Here is a 12772-nt window from a genome sequence, read left to right as displayed (position 1 = left end):
AAGTTCGTTTTCAAAAAACAAAGCCAGTTAACTGTTTAAGGATCCTATGCTGCCCTGGATTTGTGTGCAGAATCCCATGGATCTCAGTGGAAGTGCTACAGATCAATTTGAATGAAGACAACTCCCTATCACAGAGAAGGTGAATAGTACCATTTCCCAGCTTCCTCACTAATAGGGTATGTCTGTACTGCACGCTTATTTCAAAATAAGCTATTCTGGCATAGTTATTCCGAAATAACTTATTTCGAAATAGCATGTTTACACTTAGGGAAGCCTCAAAATTAGTCCAAGGCAGGTTTCCCTAAAGTAGATGTCCTATCTCGATTTAGAGCCCCAGGAGGCCCTAGGGAGGAATAACTTAGAATGGCCCTGCTGAAGGGCTATTTTGAAATAACAGAAATGAAGCATCTACACACACCTTATTTCAAATTAGCTATTTCGGAATAGGTGTTGTTCTTCGTAGAATGAGGTTTACAGATTTCAGAATACACTGCCCATTAATTTGAAATTATTTTGAAATAACACAATCATAGAATCATAGAATACTAGGACTGGAAGGGACCTCGAGAGGTCATCGAGTCCAGTCCCCTGCCCCCATGGCAGGACCAAATTCTGTCTAGACCATCCCTGATAGACATTTAACTAAGCTGCTCTTAAATATCTCCAGAGATGGGGATTCCACAACCTCCCTGGACAATTTATTCCAGTGTTTGACTACCCTGACAGCTAGGAACTTTTCCCTAATGTCTGTGTAGATGCTCGCATTGTTATTTTGAAATAAAATTCGTTATCTCAAAATAACAATGCAGTGTAGACGCCCCCTAAGTGGTCAAATCAGCATCTTGTTAAAGGCAACTGATGAGACCAAGTGGTGCAGATAGATTGCGTTTTCCATTATGGTTCCCTTTATTAATGGGATCTGTCTGCATCTTTTGGGTTCTGCAAAGAGACAGACTGGCCATGGTGACAAAAATGCCCGTGTCCATGTGTGGCTGATTGTATGGTCTTGGTGATCTATTCATTTGTTACTTCCCAGCTTGTTTATTTCAGTGCATTCTGTGGCAAGGCACACACTGAAAAATCTCCAGTGAATAACTAAGTAGTATCCCATCTGCCTAACAACTCTGATAACTGTAACACACCAAATAGCGCTCCCTTCTCTACTGGCTCCCCAGATACAGACGGGTGTCTCTGTCCTGATATTCAGAGCCCTCACATGGGATATGGCAGCACTTCACTGACAAACCCTCCAGAACCATGATGCTTCACAGTTGCCACATTTCACTTGAACCCTGAAGCAGCTGGAACAAGACTAGGGAATTAACTTCGAATCTTTCACATTTTAAGGGCTGGCTCAAAGCCCATTAAAAATCAATGGAAATTCTGCCATTGATTTTACTGGGAGTTGGGTCAAACCCTTACATTTTAATTGAAAATTTTGTTTTTTGTGGATAAGTTCTTTATGAACGTGTGCTTTCCTACCATGCACACCTACACACAGAAAACTATGAACTGGGTGGAGTTATTTCCCCTGCAGCCTGGGAAGGGAGGAAGAGAAGTAGTTGTTTCTATATTTTGCTGCTTAGATACTACATTGATAGGGTCCTGTATAAAGCAGGGAAAGAGATGGATGAGATGAGCCATGAGATTCAGGGAGAGAATGTTGCCCTTTCTTTTGGCATCTGTTCTTAAAAGTCTGGAATTCCAGAGTTGCTGTAAATATAGTCATGCATGATAATCTCTTTCTGTAACTCTAATTATCGAGGTAATCATGCTGCGGAAATTACAAGATATTTTCCATTGAAAAAAAACAGCCAAAGAATGTTTCAGGAACTCTAGAACCATAGAAATACAGGGTTGGAAGGTATTTTGAGTAGTTATTAAATCCTGTCCACTGTGCGGAGGCCTAGACCATCTTGGCAGGTGTTTGCCCAACCTGTTAAAAACATCCAATGACTGGGATTCTACAACAAATGGTCCGGTAGCACTTTATAGACTAACAAACCATGTAAATGGTATCATGAGCTTTCATGGGCACAGCCCACTTCTTCAAATGACCAGAGTTTTAAAACTCATGATCCCATCTACATGTTTTGCTAATCTATAAAGTGCTACCAGACCATTTGTTGTTTTTTAAGTTTATCCTGTACAGACTAACTCAGCTACCCCTGAGGCTTCTGGAATTCTACAGCCTCTCTTGTAAACCTATTCCATAGTTTATAATCCCAGATCCCTTTCAGAAGCATTATTATCTAATCCGGGTTGGGGGGAAGTAGGGAAGGGGAAACCCTGGGACCTTTTGGGGGGTCGGAGTTTGGATTAACTCTTCTGGGGCTGGTAGATTTTGTGGTGCCACCTTGCCTCTGGGATAGAGACAAAAATAAATAATAGAATCCTAGGGCTGGAAGAAACCTCAGGAGGTCATTGAGTCCATCTCCCTGTCCAACGCAGGACCGACCCCAACTCAATCATCCAAAGGGGGCGTTCAATGTGAAGGAGGGGGCTGCTGGGGACCAGATGGCCTTCGTCTATGAGATATATTCCAAGCTCCCACTCCAGTTTCCACTCCAATTCATCTGATAAAATGGGTTTTACCCACAAAAGTATAAGCCCTAAAATCCCTGAGACTCTAAGGCTATGTCTATACTGCCGGGGTTTTTTGGAAAAAGATAGCGTAAATTGCAAACCGCTATTTGCATACCTTTTTCCACTTGTTTTTTCTGCAGAGGCTTTTCTGACATTTGGCCCATCTACATAGGGCCAAATATTGGAAAAACCTCCTCTTTTGGAAGAGCCCTTATTCCTCATAAAATGAGGTTTGTTGTATTTTTGACCAAAGCATAAAATGAGGAATACGGGGCTTCTGAAAGATTGCACCCGTTTTTTTTTTCAGAAACTGATCTGAAAAAGCAGATACATTCCCTGGACACGGCAGAGTTTTTCCAGGATACCTCCAGTATTCCTGAAAAACTCTGCAATCTAGATACCACCTAAAGTGCCACAAGACTCCTCATTTTTTTGCAGATATAAACAAACACAATTACCACTCTGAGACTTTTCTCCATTTACTTCAGTCATGACACCTGATTTACATTAATTTAAACAAGATCAGATACAGAGCCCAAGTATATTTTTGTTCTAGCAATTTAACTCACCAGCTATAAATATTTTCTGCTGCAAATTTCAGATCCTTGTAAGTACATGATCAAAGTTTGCCACCTAGCGGCTATATTGCATTTTACTGATCACATCAAAGAATTAGGATATTTACATAAACATTTTAAAGACGTTCTCTTCACTTCTGTACTGTATATTTTTCTATAGATGGCCTAGATCATTATTTCATAACAAGATTATCTACTCAGCAGAACTGAATACCCAGGAGCACTGGTCTTCAAATAGGTGTTGAGAAAAGTTTACATGACGTATTCACAAGGTTCTTCAACTAATTCAGGTAGCAGAGCAGACCTGCTCTTTAGATCATCCAGAGAGTATGAAATCAAGTAGATGAATTTAGCTTTCTCTCTTCTTTTAAGCTGCTGCTGTTCTAATCTTCCCTTTTTTCGCAGATTGAATACTTAGTTTGCAGTGATATATAGAGTCAAAAGAAACCTGACATTTTTGTCTCTCCAGATTCTTGCGTATCATGGCAAATGTCCTCTTTCAACATACATTCATTTGTTTTTTAAATTGAGATGGGACATTTGCCCCAACTTTACCGTTCTTTACTGACAGTCCTGGCTATTCCGCTGTTGACTAGTAAGCCCTGTTGGGTTTGCACAGCCATTAAGTTTGTTGTTGTATTTTTGACCAAAACATAGTCCCAAGGGTATATGGGACTTTTAGCTCTTTTCTCCATTTACCAGAAGATTGATGCTGCGAAGATCTCCCAGGAGTCGATTTAGCGGGTCTAGCAAAGACCCACTAAATCAATCACTGATTGTGCCTCTGTCAACTGTAGTACCCCACTTGGTGGTGAGGAGTAAGGGAAGTCATTGGGAAAATTACTCCCATCAACCTGCTATAAAGGAGATGCTGTGGAACAAAGGTACGTCGACTCCAGCTACTGCTATTCACATAGCTGGAGTTGTGTATCTTACTTTGACTTTATCCACTAGTGTAGACCTGGGCTTAGTGTGTGACCAAATGAGGGTAGAGGTGGGATGACCTAGGTATTAATCGACAAAATAGTTCCTGACTTTGTACTTGGGACATACTAACTTCTTCCGTTGTCAGTTATTAGGATGGAGCCCCAAAGTAAGAAACTTCCTCAGTGTTTTTGTCAAGTCTTTTTGTCTTGATGTTCTCATGATAGACCCGCCACTGTATTAGGATAATAAACTACCATATTATGCAGCCTTTTCATTTCCAAATTCTTCAACCTTTCCTGTTGTAACTATTTTATCAGATGCCGCTGTTTAAAAAAACAAGCAAACTACAAACTGACAATAAGAGCTTGAAAAGAAGGTAGAGTTCCTTCTTGGGAGGGGGAGCAATGTTCTTTATTAAAAAATCTCAACAGTTTATCTTTTTTTAAAGCCTTTCTTCTCTGCCGTACTAGCTTGGTTCTGGTAACGGAAGCAATAATGATACATTCTGATGTCTCAGAGTGGTAGCCGTGTTAGTCTGTAATGTTAAAAACGAGTAATCCTGTGGCACCTTAGAGGTTAACAATATATATATATATATATATATATATATATATATATATATATTATAATATCGTGAGCTGTCATGGGCAAAACCCACTTCTTCATTCTGATGTGGCTTTTTGCCAAGAGTTAAAGAACCACGGTCAGTGCCAGTTCAAAGAATGGCCTTAATATACATTGTTTGTCTCTATTTTACAGGTGATCAAGCAAGCAGTGGTGGAAAGCATTGACTACAGAAGACAGAATCCATCCCGCTGTTCTGTGTCCCTCAGCAATATTGAGGCAAGGAAATACTTTAACAAGAACTCTTCTAGCAGTAACCATACATAGGATATGCACTGCAGGTGCCACTCCTTCAGGAAATTTGCTAAATCAGTGTCACTGGATCGCAAGACGTTGCAACGTATCATTGCTCAGGTGAAGGAGCCATGCAAAACTGACATTGTGAAATGTCATGATTCACTGTGATTTGTATTCTTTTGCATTTTTTGGTTTGCAGCTACAAACACTTACAAAGCTCCAATACAGACTGCCATTCCTTTATTTAAAAATACAGAATTGAGTGTAAAGTAATTTAGTTCAAAATGCTCCTATTTTTGTAAAACCTCTGCCAATTTCACAAATATTTGCTCTGCATATTTGCCAGGTTAAAATTTTGTTACAGTGGTGAGCGTGTTTGGATTCCTGGAAGGGCCACCCCAAGAATGCCACATGCAAGGCAGACGACACGACATAGGGCAGACAGTCCTCTGGCACTGGTGGTTTATTCTAAAATTAGATTAATCAGTGTAGTAACAAAAGATCTTCTGCAGTAGCACACTGGTTAACTGGAAGTCAAATTAACTCCCCGTTAGGCGTTCCAGTGCTTGGCTCCCAGCCAGGAAACCCAATCAGTACAGTGCGGGGTTACTGAAAACCCAGTTGTGAGGTTCTTTCTAATCCCAAGCGATGAGACGCATCCCCAGATCAATATGAATCTCACCCAAATACCATGTGGTCAGCCAATCCTTGGGAAAAAAACGAAAGCTGTATTAATCAAAGGAGAGTTATAAATGGCTCATAGATCACATACACACAAATATTTTTAAAGTCTTTGTCAGGTTTGTCGCAGTAGTGGAGTAGGCTCTGGCTTGTGGAGTCTGCCTTGTAACTTCCAAATCATTGGACGGTGCTCCGTTCAGAGCTCAGCTATAAATTCCCATTCTAGATAATTAGGGAAGGAAAGAGGCAAAATGGAGATATCTCAGGGTATGTCTACACTACCACTCTAGTTTGAACTAGGGTGGTTAATGTAGTCGATCGAAGTTGCAAATGAAGCCCAGGATTTAAATATCCCGGGCTTCGTTTGCATATTGCCGGGCGCCGCCTTTTTTAAATCCCCGGTAGTTCGGACTCCGTGCCCGCGGCTACACGCAGAACGGAGTAGGTAGTTCGAATTAGCCTTTCTAATTCAAACTACCATTACTCCTCATGGAACGAGGTGGAACGGTAGTTCAAATTAGAAAGCCTAATTCGAACTACCTACTCCGTGCCGCATGTAGCTGCGGGCACGGAGTCCGAACTGCCGGGGATTTAAAAATGGTGGCGCCCGGCAAGATGCAAACGAAGCCCGGGATATTTAAATCCCGGGCTTCATTTGCAACTTCGATTGACTACATTAACCACCCTAGTTCGAACTAGGGTGGTAGTGTAGACATACCCTCAGATCCCTGTGTGTCTGTGGTCTCCAGCCTTTCTATACCAAAGATCACTTTTTCAATTGCAGGGTAACCCAGGATCTACCCTTTCCCTTCCCCACTCCATTCCCCCCCTCTTTCCATCACTTGCTGTCCTCCACTCTCACGCCCTTTCACTGGGCCGGGGCAGGAGGTGTGGGCTCTGGGCCAGAGCTGAGGGGTTCGAGTGTGGGAAGGAGTTCGGGGTGCAAGCTCTGAGAGTCAGTTTGACAGCAGGAGGGGATTCCAGGCTGGGGCAGAGTGTGGGGGGCAGGGTGTGGGGTGCAGGAGGGGGCCCCAGGTTGGGGTGCAGGTGATGGTGTGCAGTGCAGGCTCTGGGAGTGGAGACATGGCTGGACAAAAGTACAAGGGATGTATGAAGAGCAGGCTGCAGCTGGGAGGCACTTATTATAAACAGCTCCTGGCCAGCAGCACAGCAGGGCTCAAACAGGCTGCCTGCCTCCCGTGGTCCCATGCCGCTTCCAGAATCAGCTGGTTCCAGGCTTTTCTCTTTGCTCCCCTTGAGGAAAAGGGACAGCATCTCTCCATGCTCTGCCCCTCCCTCTGGCATTGTCCTCACAGCTCCCATTGGCCAGGAGTTGGTCAATGGGAGCTGTGAGCATGGGTAGCTTGCAGAGACAAACTGTCCCTCTAATGCAGTAGTGGTTCCCAAACTTTTCGGCATCATACCCCCTTTTTTATTTTTGAGAAACCCTCACGCCCCCACCCAAAAATAGCAGCAAAACTTGTTGAGCGAAAAAAAAAAAAGTTTGCCCTTTTAAGAGCAGAGCAGGCATTGCCTTTTTAAGGTGGCCATTTTGAAGTCTGCCTGGGATGCTCCATCCTCTCCCCACCCCAGCCAGCCCGAGCTGCGCGTGTTCTGGTGGATGCCCAAGCCATGAAAAACAGAAAATACCCGACATTCCACATGTCCTGTATTTTCTGAATTTGTTCACTGGACGGACTGGGCTCCTTCTTGGGGGAGGGATTGAGGAGGAGGGGCTGAGTTGCCTCGCACCCCTCCTGGAATTTCTTCACGCCCCCCAGGGGGGCATGCCCCCCCGTTTGGGAACCTACGCTGTAATGCAGCGTTTCTTCAAGTATGTTCCAGTCAGAGGTGTGCCACAGAGAGAACACAACAAAATCTGCTCCCCCAGCCCCTGCAGAGCCCATAGACCGCTCCTGCTGTGGCTGCCTCCCCCCCACCCCAGCCCGCAGGACGGCCCCTGTCCCACGGGGCCTCCGGTGCTGCTAAGCCTCCTCCTCCTCCACGTGTGCAGCAGCTGCTTTTACAGTGGCCACTGCTGCTGGGACGGGGAGGGATGACTGGAGCTAAGGAGCCGCTCCCAGACCTCAGCATTTTAAAACTGCCGCCTGCCGGGAACCCGGTTCAGGCTCTGCCATCCCCCCCCCACCTGGGGTGCACTTGGGCTCTGCTGCCCCCCATGCGCTGCTGCTCTGTCTCCCCCGCGCCCCTCCCCAGCCTGCTGTGGAAGTGTCCGAGTTTAATCTGGTGGGCACGGTCGGGCTTTCCCCCCCCCGCCAGCGGGAAGCCTGGCCTGATACAGCTGCGCTGGGTTCCCCACTGAATGGGCGGGGAGGGGGAGGAACTGAGCTCTTCCCCCCCCCCCCCACTCCTCCAAGGAACACGAGCATGCTCCCTGGAGGCTTTCCCTGCTGCAGCAGGGTGTGAAGCCAGGTAAGCGTCCCCCCTCATGCCCAGACCCCGCATCCAAACCCCCTCATTCTCCTCTGCCTGCCAAGACCCCTCATTCCCAGCTTGCTCTTACACCCTGCCCCAAGTTCCCTCCTGCACCCTCCCTCCTGGCCAGCCACATGACCTTATTTAGCATTTGTTTATTATAATCCTTACTTTTTTGTGGTCTAATTTTCAGACTGTTATTAGGGCAGTCTTTCTGGGGAGGCTGTGACGCATTTTGACCCCCAGGTCTCCCAGGTCCACTGGGTTGGGGTTGTTTTTGTTGTTCCACAAATTTTCCCTGGGGGCTCTTTTTTTTTCTCCCCTCCTCTCCCTTGACAAAAACAAAAAAATCCTTTGTGTTCCTCAGTCTTAAAAAGTTTAAGAAACACTGCTCTAATGTATACCGTTTGTCATTAGTTGTTCTTAACAGGACTAGTAATGTTGATTCTTCCTATAGACCTTTTTTATAGGTAACCTTTCCCTGGAACAGTTTTTTGGTAACAAATCACGGCTGTTCTTCGGCCGGACTGACCTTGCCAAAAATACAGTACATTAGATCCCGAAAGGAGCTTCATTTCAAACTTTTTCACAATAAACATTTTTACAGCCACTGCTTATTTATGAAAGAGGTTACTGTTAATACAATGGCAGTTCCTTTAATTGTGAAATATAGCAACATTTGTAAATATCTAAGATTTTAATACCCAGGAGGAAATAAGCAATTATAATGAATGTTTTTTGATAATTACTGTATTGTCCCTCCTTAAATTTATGTAATACTTGGCAGGGGTGGCCTGTGAGCCTAGGCGCCCGATGATTACGTTGTGGCCATTGACGACCGTGCGGGGGGGGCGCCGATCGCGCCTTCCACCTGGGGCACCAGCTGCCACAGCTGGCCTCGGACCGCTCCTGATACTTGGTGATTAATAAACACTTCGCTTCATAGAATCACAGGGTTAGAAGAGACCTCAGGGGGCCATCGAATCCTGCCCTCTGCCCAAGGCAAGACCAAACCCAACTAAATCATCCCAGCCAGGGCTTTGTCAAGCCGGGACCTAGAAACCTCTAGAGATGGGGTATGTCTACACTACAAAGTCTGTTAGTTCGAAATAACTTTGATAGGCGCTACACAGGCAAACCGCTAGTTCGAACTTAATTCGAACTAGCGGAGCGCTTAATTCGAACTAGGTAAACCTCATTCCACGAGGACTAACGCCTAGTTCGAATTAAGTAGTTCGAATTAAGGGCTGTGTAGCCACTTAATTCGAACTAGTGGGAGGCTAGCCCTCCCCAGCTTTCCCTGGTGGCCACTCTGGGCACCACCAAGGAAACTCGTCTGCCCCCCTCCCCGCCCCGGAGCCCTTAAAGGGGCACGGGCTGGCTACGGTGCCCCTGCCAGGTGCAAGCCTGCCAGCACCCAGCCAGCAGACCCTGCATCTGGCACGGCTCGAGCCAGCCACCCGCTGCCACCCAGCCTTCCGCCTCTTCCCAGGACCAGGCTGGCGGCTCCCGGGAGCCTGCCCAGGTCCACAAGAGGCGGGCGCCCGCCTAGTCTAGTGTGGACATCATGGACCTCATCCACTATGTCCGCACTAGGCACAGGAAAGTGGCCGTCTAGGGCAGGAGAGCTGCCAGCCTGGCCACCCAGGAGCAGGTTTGCATGAAAATCAAGGTGGTCCACTGAGACCCCCGACCCTGAGCCCTGAGCTTAGAATGGCCGTCCTGGGTCAGACCAAAGGTCCATCTAGCCCAGTAGCCTGTCTGCCGACAGCGGCCAACGCTAGGTACCCTGGGGGGGATGGACCGAAGACAATGACCAAGCCATTTGTCTCGTGCCATCCATCTCCAGCCTTCCACAAACAGAGGCCAGGGACACCATTTCTACCCCCTGGCTAATAGCACTCAATGGACCCAACCTCCATGAATTGATCTAACTTCTCTTTAAACTCTGTTCTAGTTCTAGCCTTCACAGCCTCCTGAAGCAAGGAGTTCCACAGGTTGACTATTTGGTTTGTGAAGAAGAACTTTCTGGTATTAGTTTGAAGCCTGCTACCCATTCATTTCATTTGGTGTCCTCTAGTCCTTCTATTATGGGAACTAATGAAGAACTTTTCTTTATGCACCCTCTCCACACCACTCATGCTTTTATAGACCTCTATCCTATCCCCCCTCAGTCTCCTCTTTTCTAAGCTGAAAAGTCCCAGTCTCTTTAGCCTCTCTTCATATGGGACCTGTTCCAAACCCCTGATCATTTTAGTTGCCCTCCCCTCTCCCACCTTCTCTCTTTCCCTCTCCCACCTCCTTTTCCCAGTCTCCCTGAGTTTTGTTAAATAAAGAGAGTTTCTATTTTTGAACACAGGTGTCCTTTATTTTGTACATCAGGAAGGGGGGCTAGGGAGGGGTAAGTGGAAGGAGGTAAGGGAGGAATGGAGTACGAGCCCCCAATGGGGAGGACTGGGGTGGCTATGCGGGCTCCTCTCCTGGAGCCCCCCGATTGACCCACCTCCACGGATGGCAGCCTTCGGCAAGTGCAGCCGGGCTGATGGCTGAGTGCTGTGATGTTGCCGAGTGTGAGCATTCAGGGCACTCCAAGCCAGGACTGCTTTGATGTCCCTCATCGAGTTAGACAAGCGAGCGGGGACCCCTGAGAACTGTCTGTCCAGGGTGGGGGTCGAGTCCCTTTAAGCATAGCCCTCGGCTAGCCTGAGACAGCAGCTCCACATTCTTAAGACCTAATCTGATGCCCTGCTGGCACTGCTTCCGGCCAGCCTTAACCCCGGTTCAGGGTCCACTCAATGTGGACATGTTAGTTCGAATTAGCAAAACGCTAATTCGAACTAGTTTTTAGGTCTAGATTCACTAGTTCGAATTAGCTTAGTTCGAATTAACTAAGTTAGTTCGAATTAGCGCTGTAGTGTGGACATACCCATGGAGATGCCACCACCTCCCTATGGTAAAATAGTTTTTCCTAATATCGAACCTAGTCCTCCCCCACTGCAACTTGAAACCACTTCTCCTTGTTCTGTCATCTGTCACTACTGAGCACAACCTCTCCTCGTTCTCTTTGGAACCTCCTGTCAGGTAGTTAAAGGAAAGGCTGCTATCAACTCTTCTTTTCTGCAGACTAAATCAGTCCAAATCACTCAGGCTATGTCTATACAACATCCTCCTTTCTAAAGAGGGATCTAAATTAGGCAGATCAAAATTGCAAATGAAGCCGGGATATGAATTTCCCATGCTTCATTTGCATAATGGCAGCTGTGCATTCTTTCGAAAACGGGTTTTTTGAGGCATACAGTATCTTTCGAAAAAGGGGTTTTTTTTTTTATTAAAACCCGCATCTAGATGCTGGTTTCACTTTCAAAACACCCGTTTTTGAAAGAACGCGTGGCCGACATTATGAAAATGAAGTATGGGACATCCAAATACCGGCTTCATTTGCACTTTCAATATGTCTAATTTACATCCCTCTTTCGAAAGAGGGATGTAGTTTAGACGTACCCTTAACCTCTCCTCATAAATCAAGTACTTCAGACCTCTAATCATTTTGGTTGCCCTCCACTGTACTATCTCCACTGCATCCACATCCTTTCTGTAATGGATGCAATACTCCAGATGTGACCCTTATTGAGGAACAGATTCTATTTATGTTTGAGTTAATACTTGTTTAAAATAAAAAGAGAAAATAAAGGTAATTTATCCTAGCAATTCATAATTTAAACAATTTCAGCAAATGATTGAAAACAGGAAGAAGCTGGTACCACCTCTATATTGTAATATTTTTCTTCTCTAAACATATTTTTTCGTTTAACATAATTATTTTATTTTATACTATGTATTTTGTGACACCAACAGAAGTATCTCACGTTGTAAGATTTATATTACCACATTATTATGTTATCAGATGACAATATATAAATAAAACTTGGTTGTGGCATTCGTTGTTTCAGGAGTCACACACTAATCCTCAGACACTGCACTGTCCTTTATAATTCATCGTGATGTGGGCTCAGATGTGCCGAACTAATTAGAGTGGAAACCAATAGGACTTATGTGAGCAAGACATGCAAGTACAGGTGGTCCATACCAAGATGTAGCTTTTGTGAAAATGTTAACGAAAATGTCATTTTTTGTTGAAATTCAATTGACTTTTGAAAAATTTCAAGTACTTCTAAGGATAGATCTGGCCCACGTGTATCTGTCTCAGAGTGATTTTAAAACTTCACCCTGGGGAGATTCTGTGCTGTACCTCTCAGGCTCACACCACAGGTGGAATTGTAGGAGGAGTCAGCCCTCATCCTGGGGGATAAAGGCAGGCGGCTAATGGGCTCCCTTTCTATGAAGGGATAATAGACTAAGAATCGGGGTCCAGAAAATGTATTGGAGAGGAAACAGAGCTGCACTCTGCTGTGACCCTGGGAAGTTTAAAACATTTGAGGTTTTCAGTGTCTGCATCCCTTCTCGGCAGTCTGGTGAGCTGCCAGCACAGGGGATCCATGGCAACTCACTCTTCCAATGGGCAGGGAACCTTTGAGTGTGGTATATCTTTTCCCGAGGAACTTGAATCATGTTACAGGTTGAACCTCTCTAGTCTGGCACACTCGGGACATGACCGGTTCTGAACCAGAGAATTTTCCAGACCATGGGAGGTCAGTATTGTCTAGCAGCATTGTCAAAGCCCAGTAAGCAGTGGGTGGTCAGAA

The 12772-nt window shown here is 45.6% G+C and overlaps 1 protein-coding gene across 2 annotated transcripts in view; it reads left to right on the top strand.

Moving 5' to 3' along the window:
• PLA2G4A (phospholipase A2 group IVA) overlaps positions 1-5994 on the top strand; it is a 119360-nt gene extending 113366 nt beyond the window's left edge. The window contains exon 17 of one of the 2 annotated variants that reach the window (XM_006110860.5): positions 4851-5994. In XM_006110860.5, coding sequence (XP_006110922.3) covers positions 4851-4982 — 132 coding nt within the window. In that variant the 3' untranslated portion in view covers positions 4983-5994. The remainder of the gene's footprint in view (positions 1-4850) is intronic. The other variant, XM_006110859.5, reaches the window with a different exon arrangement.
• Positions 5995-12772: the final 6778 nt, after the last annotated feature.

The sequence above is a fragment of the Pelodiscus sinensis genome, chromosome 9 (assembly GCF_052426305.1).
Source record: "Pelodiscus sinensis isolate ZL-2025 chromosome 9, ASM5242630v1, whole genome shotgun sequence".
Lineage (NCBI taxonomy): Eukaryota > Metazoa > Chordata > Testudines > Trionychidae > Pelodiscus > Pelodiscus sinensis.
This window is presented reverse-complemented; position numbering and strand designations above follow the sequence as displayed.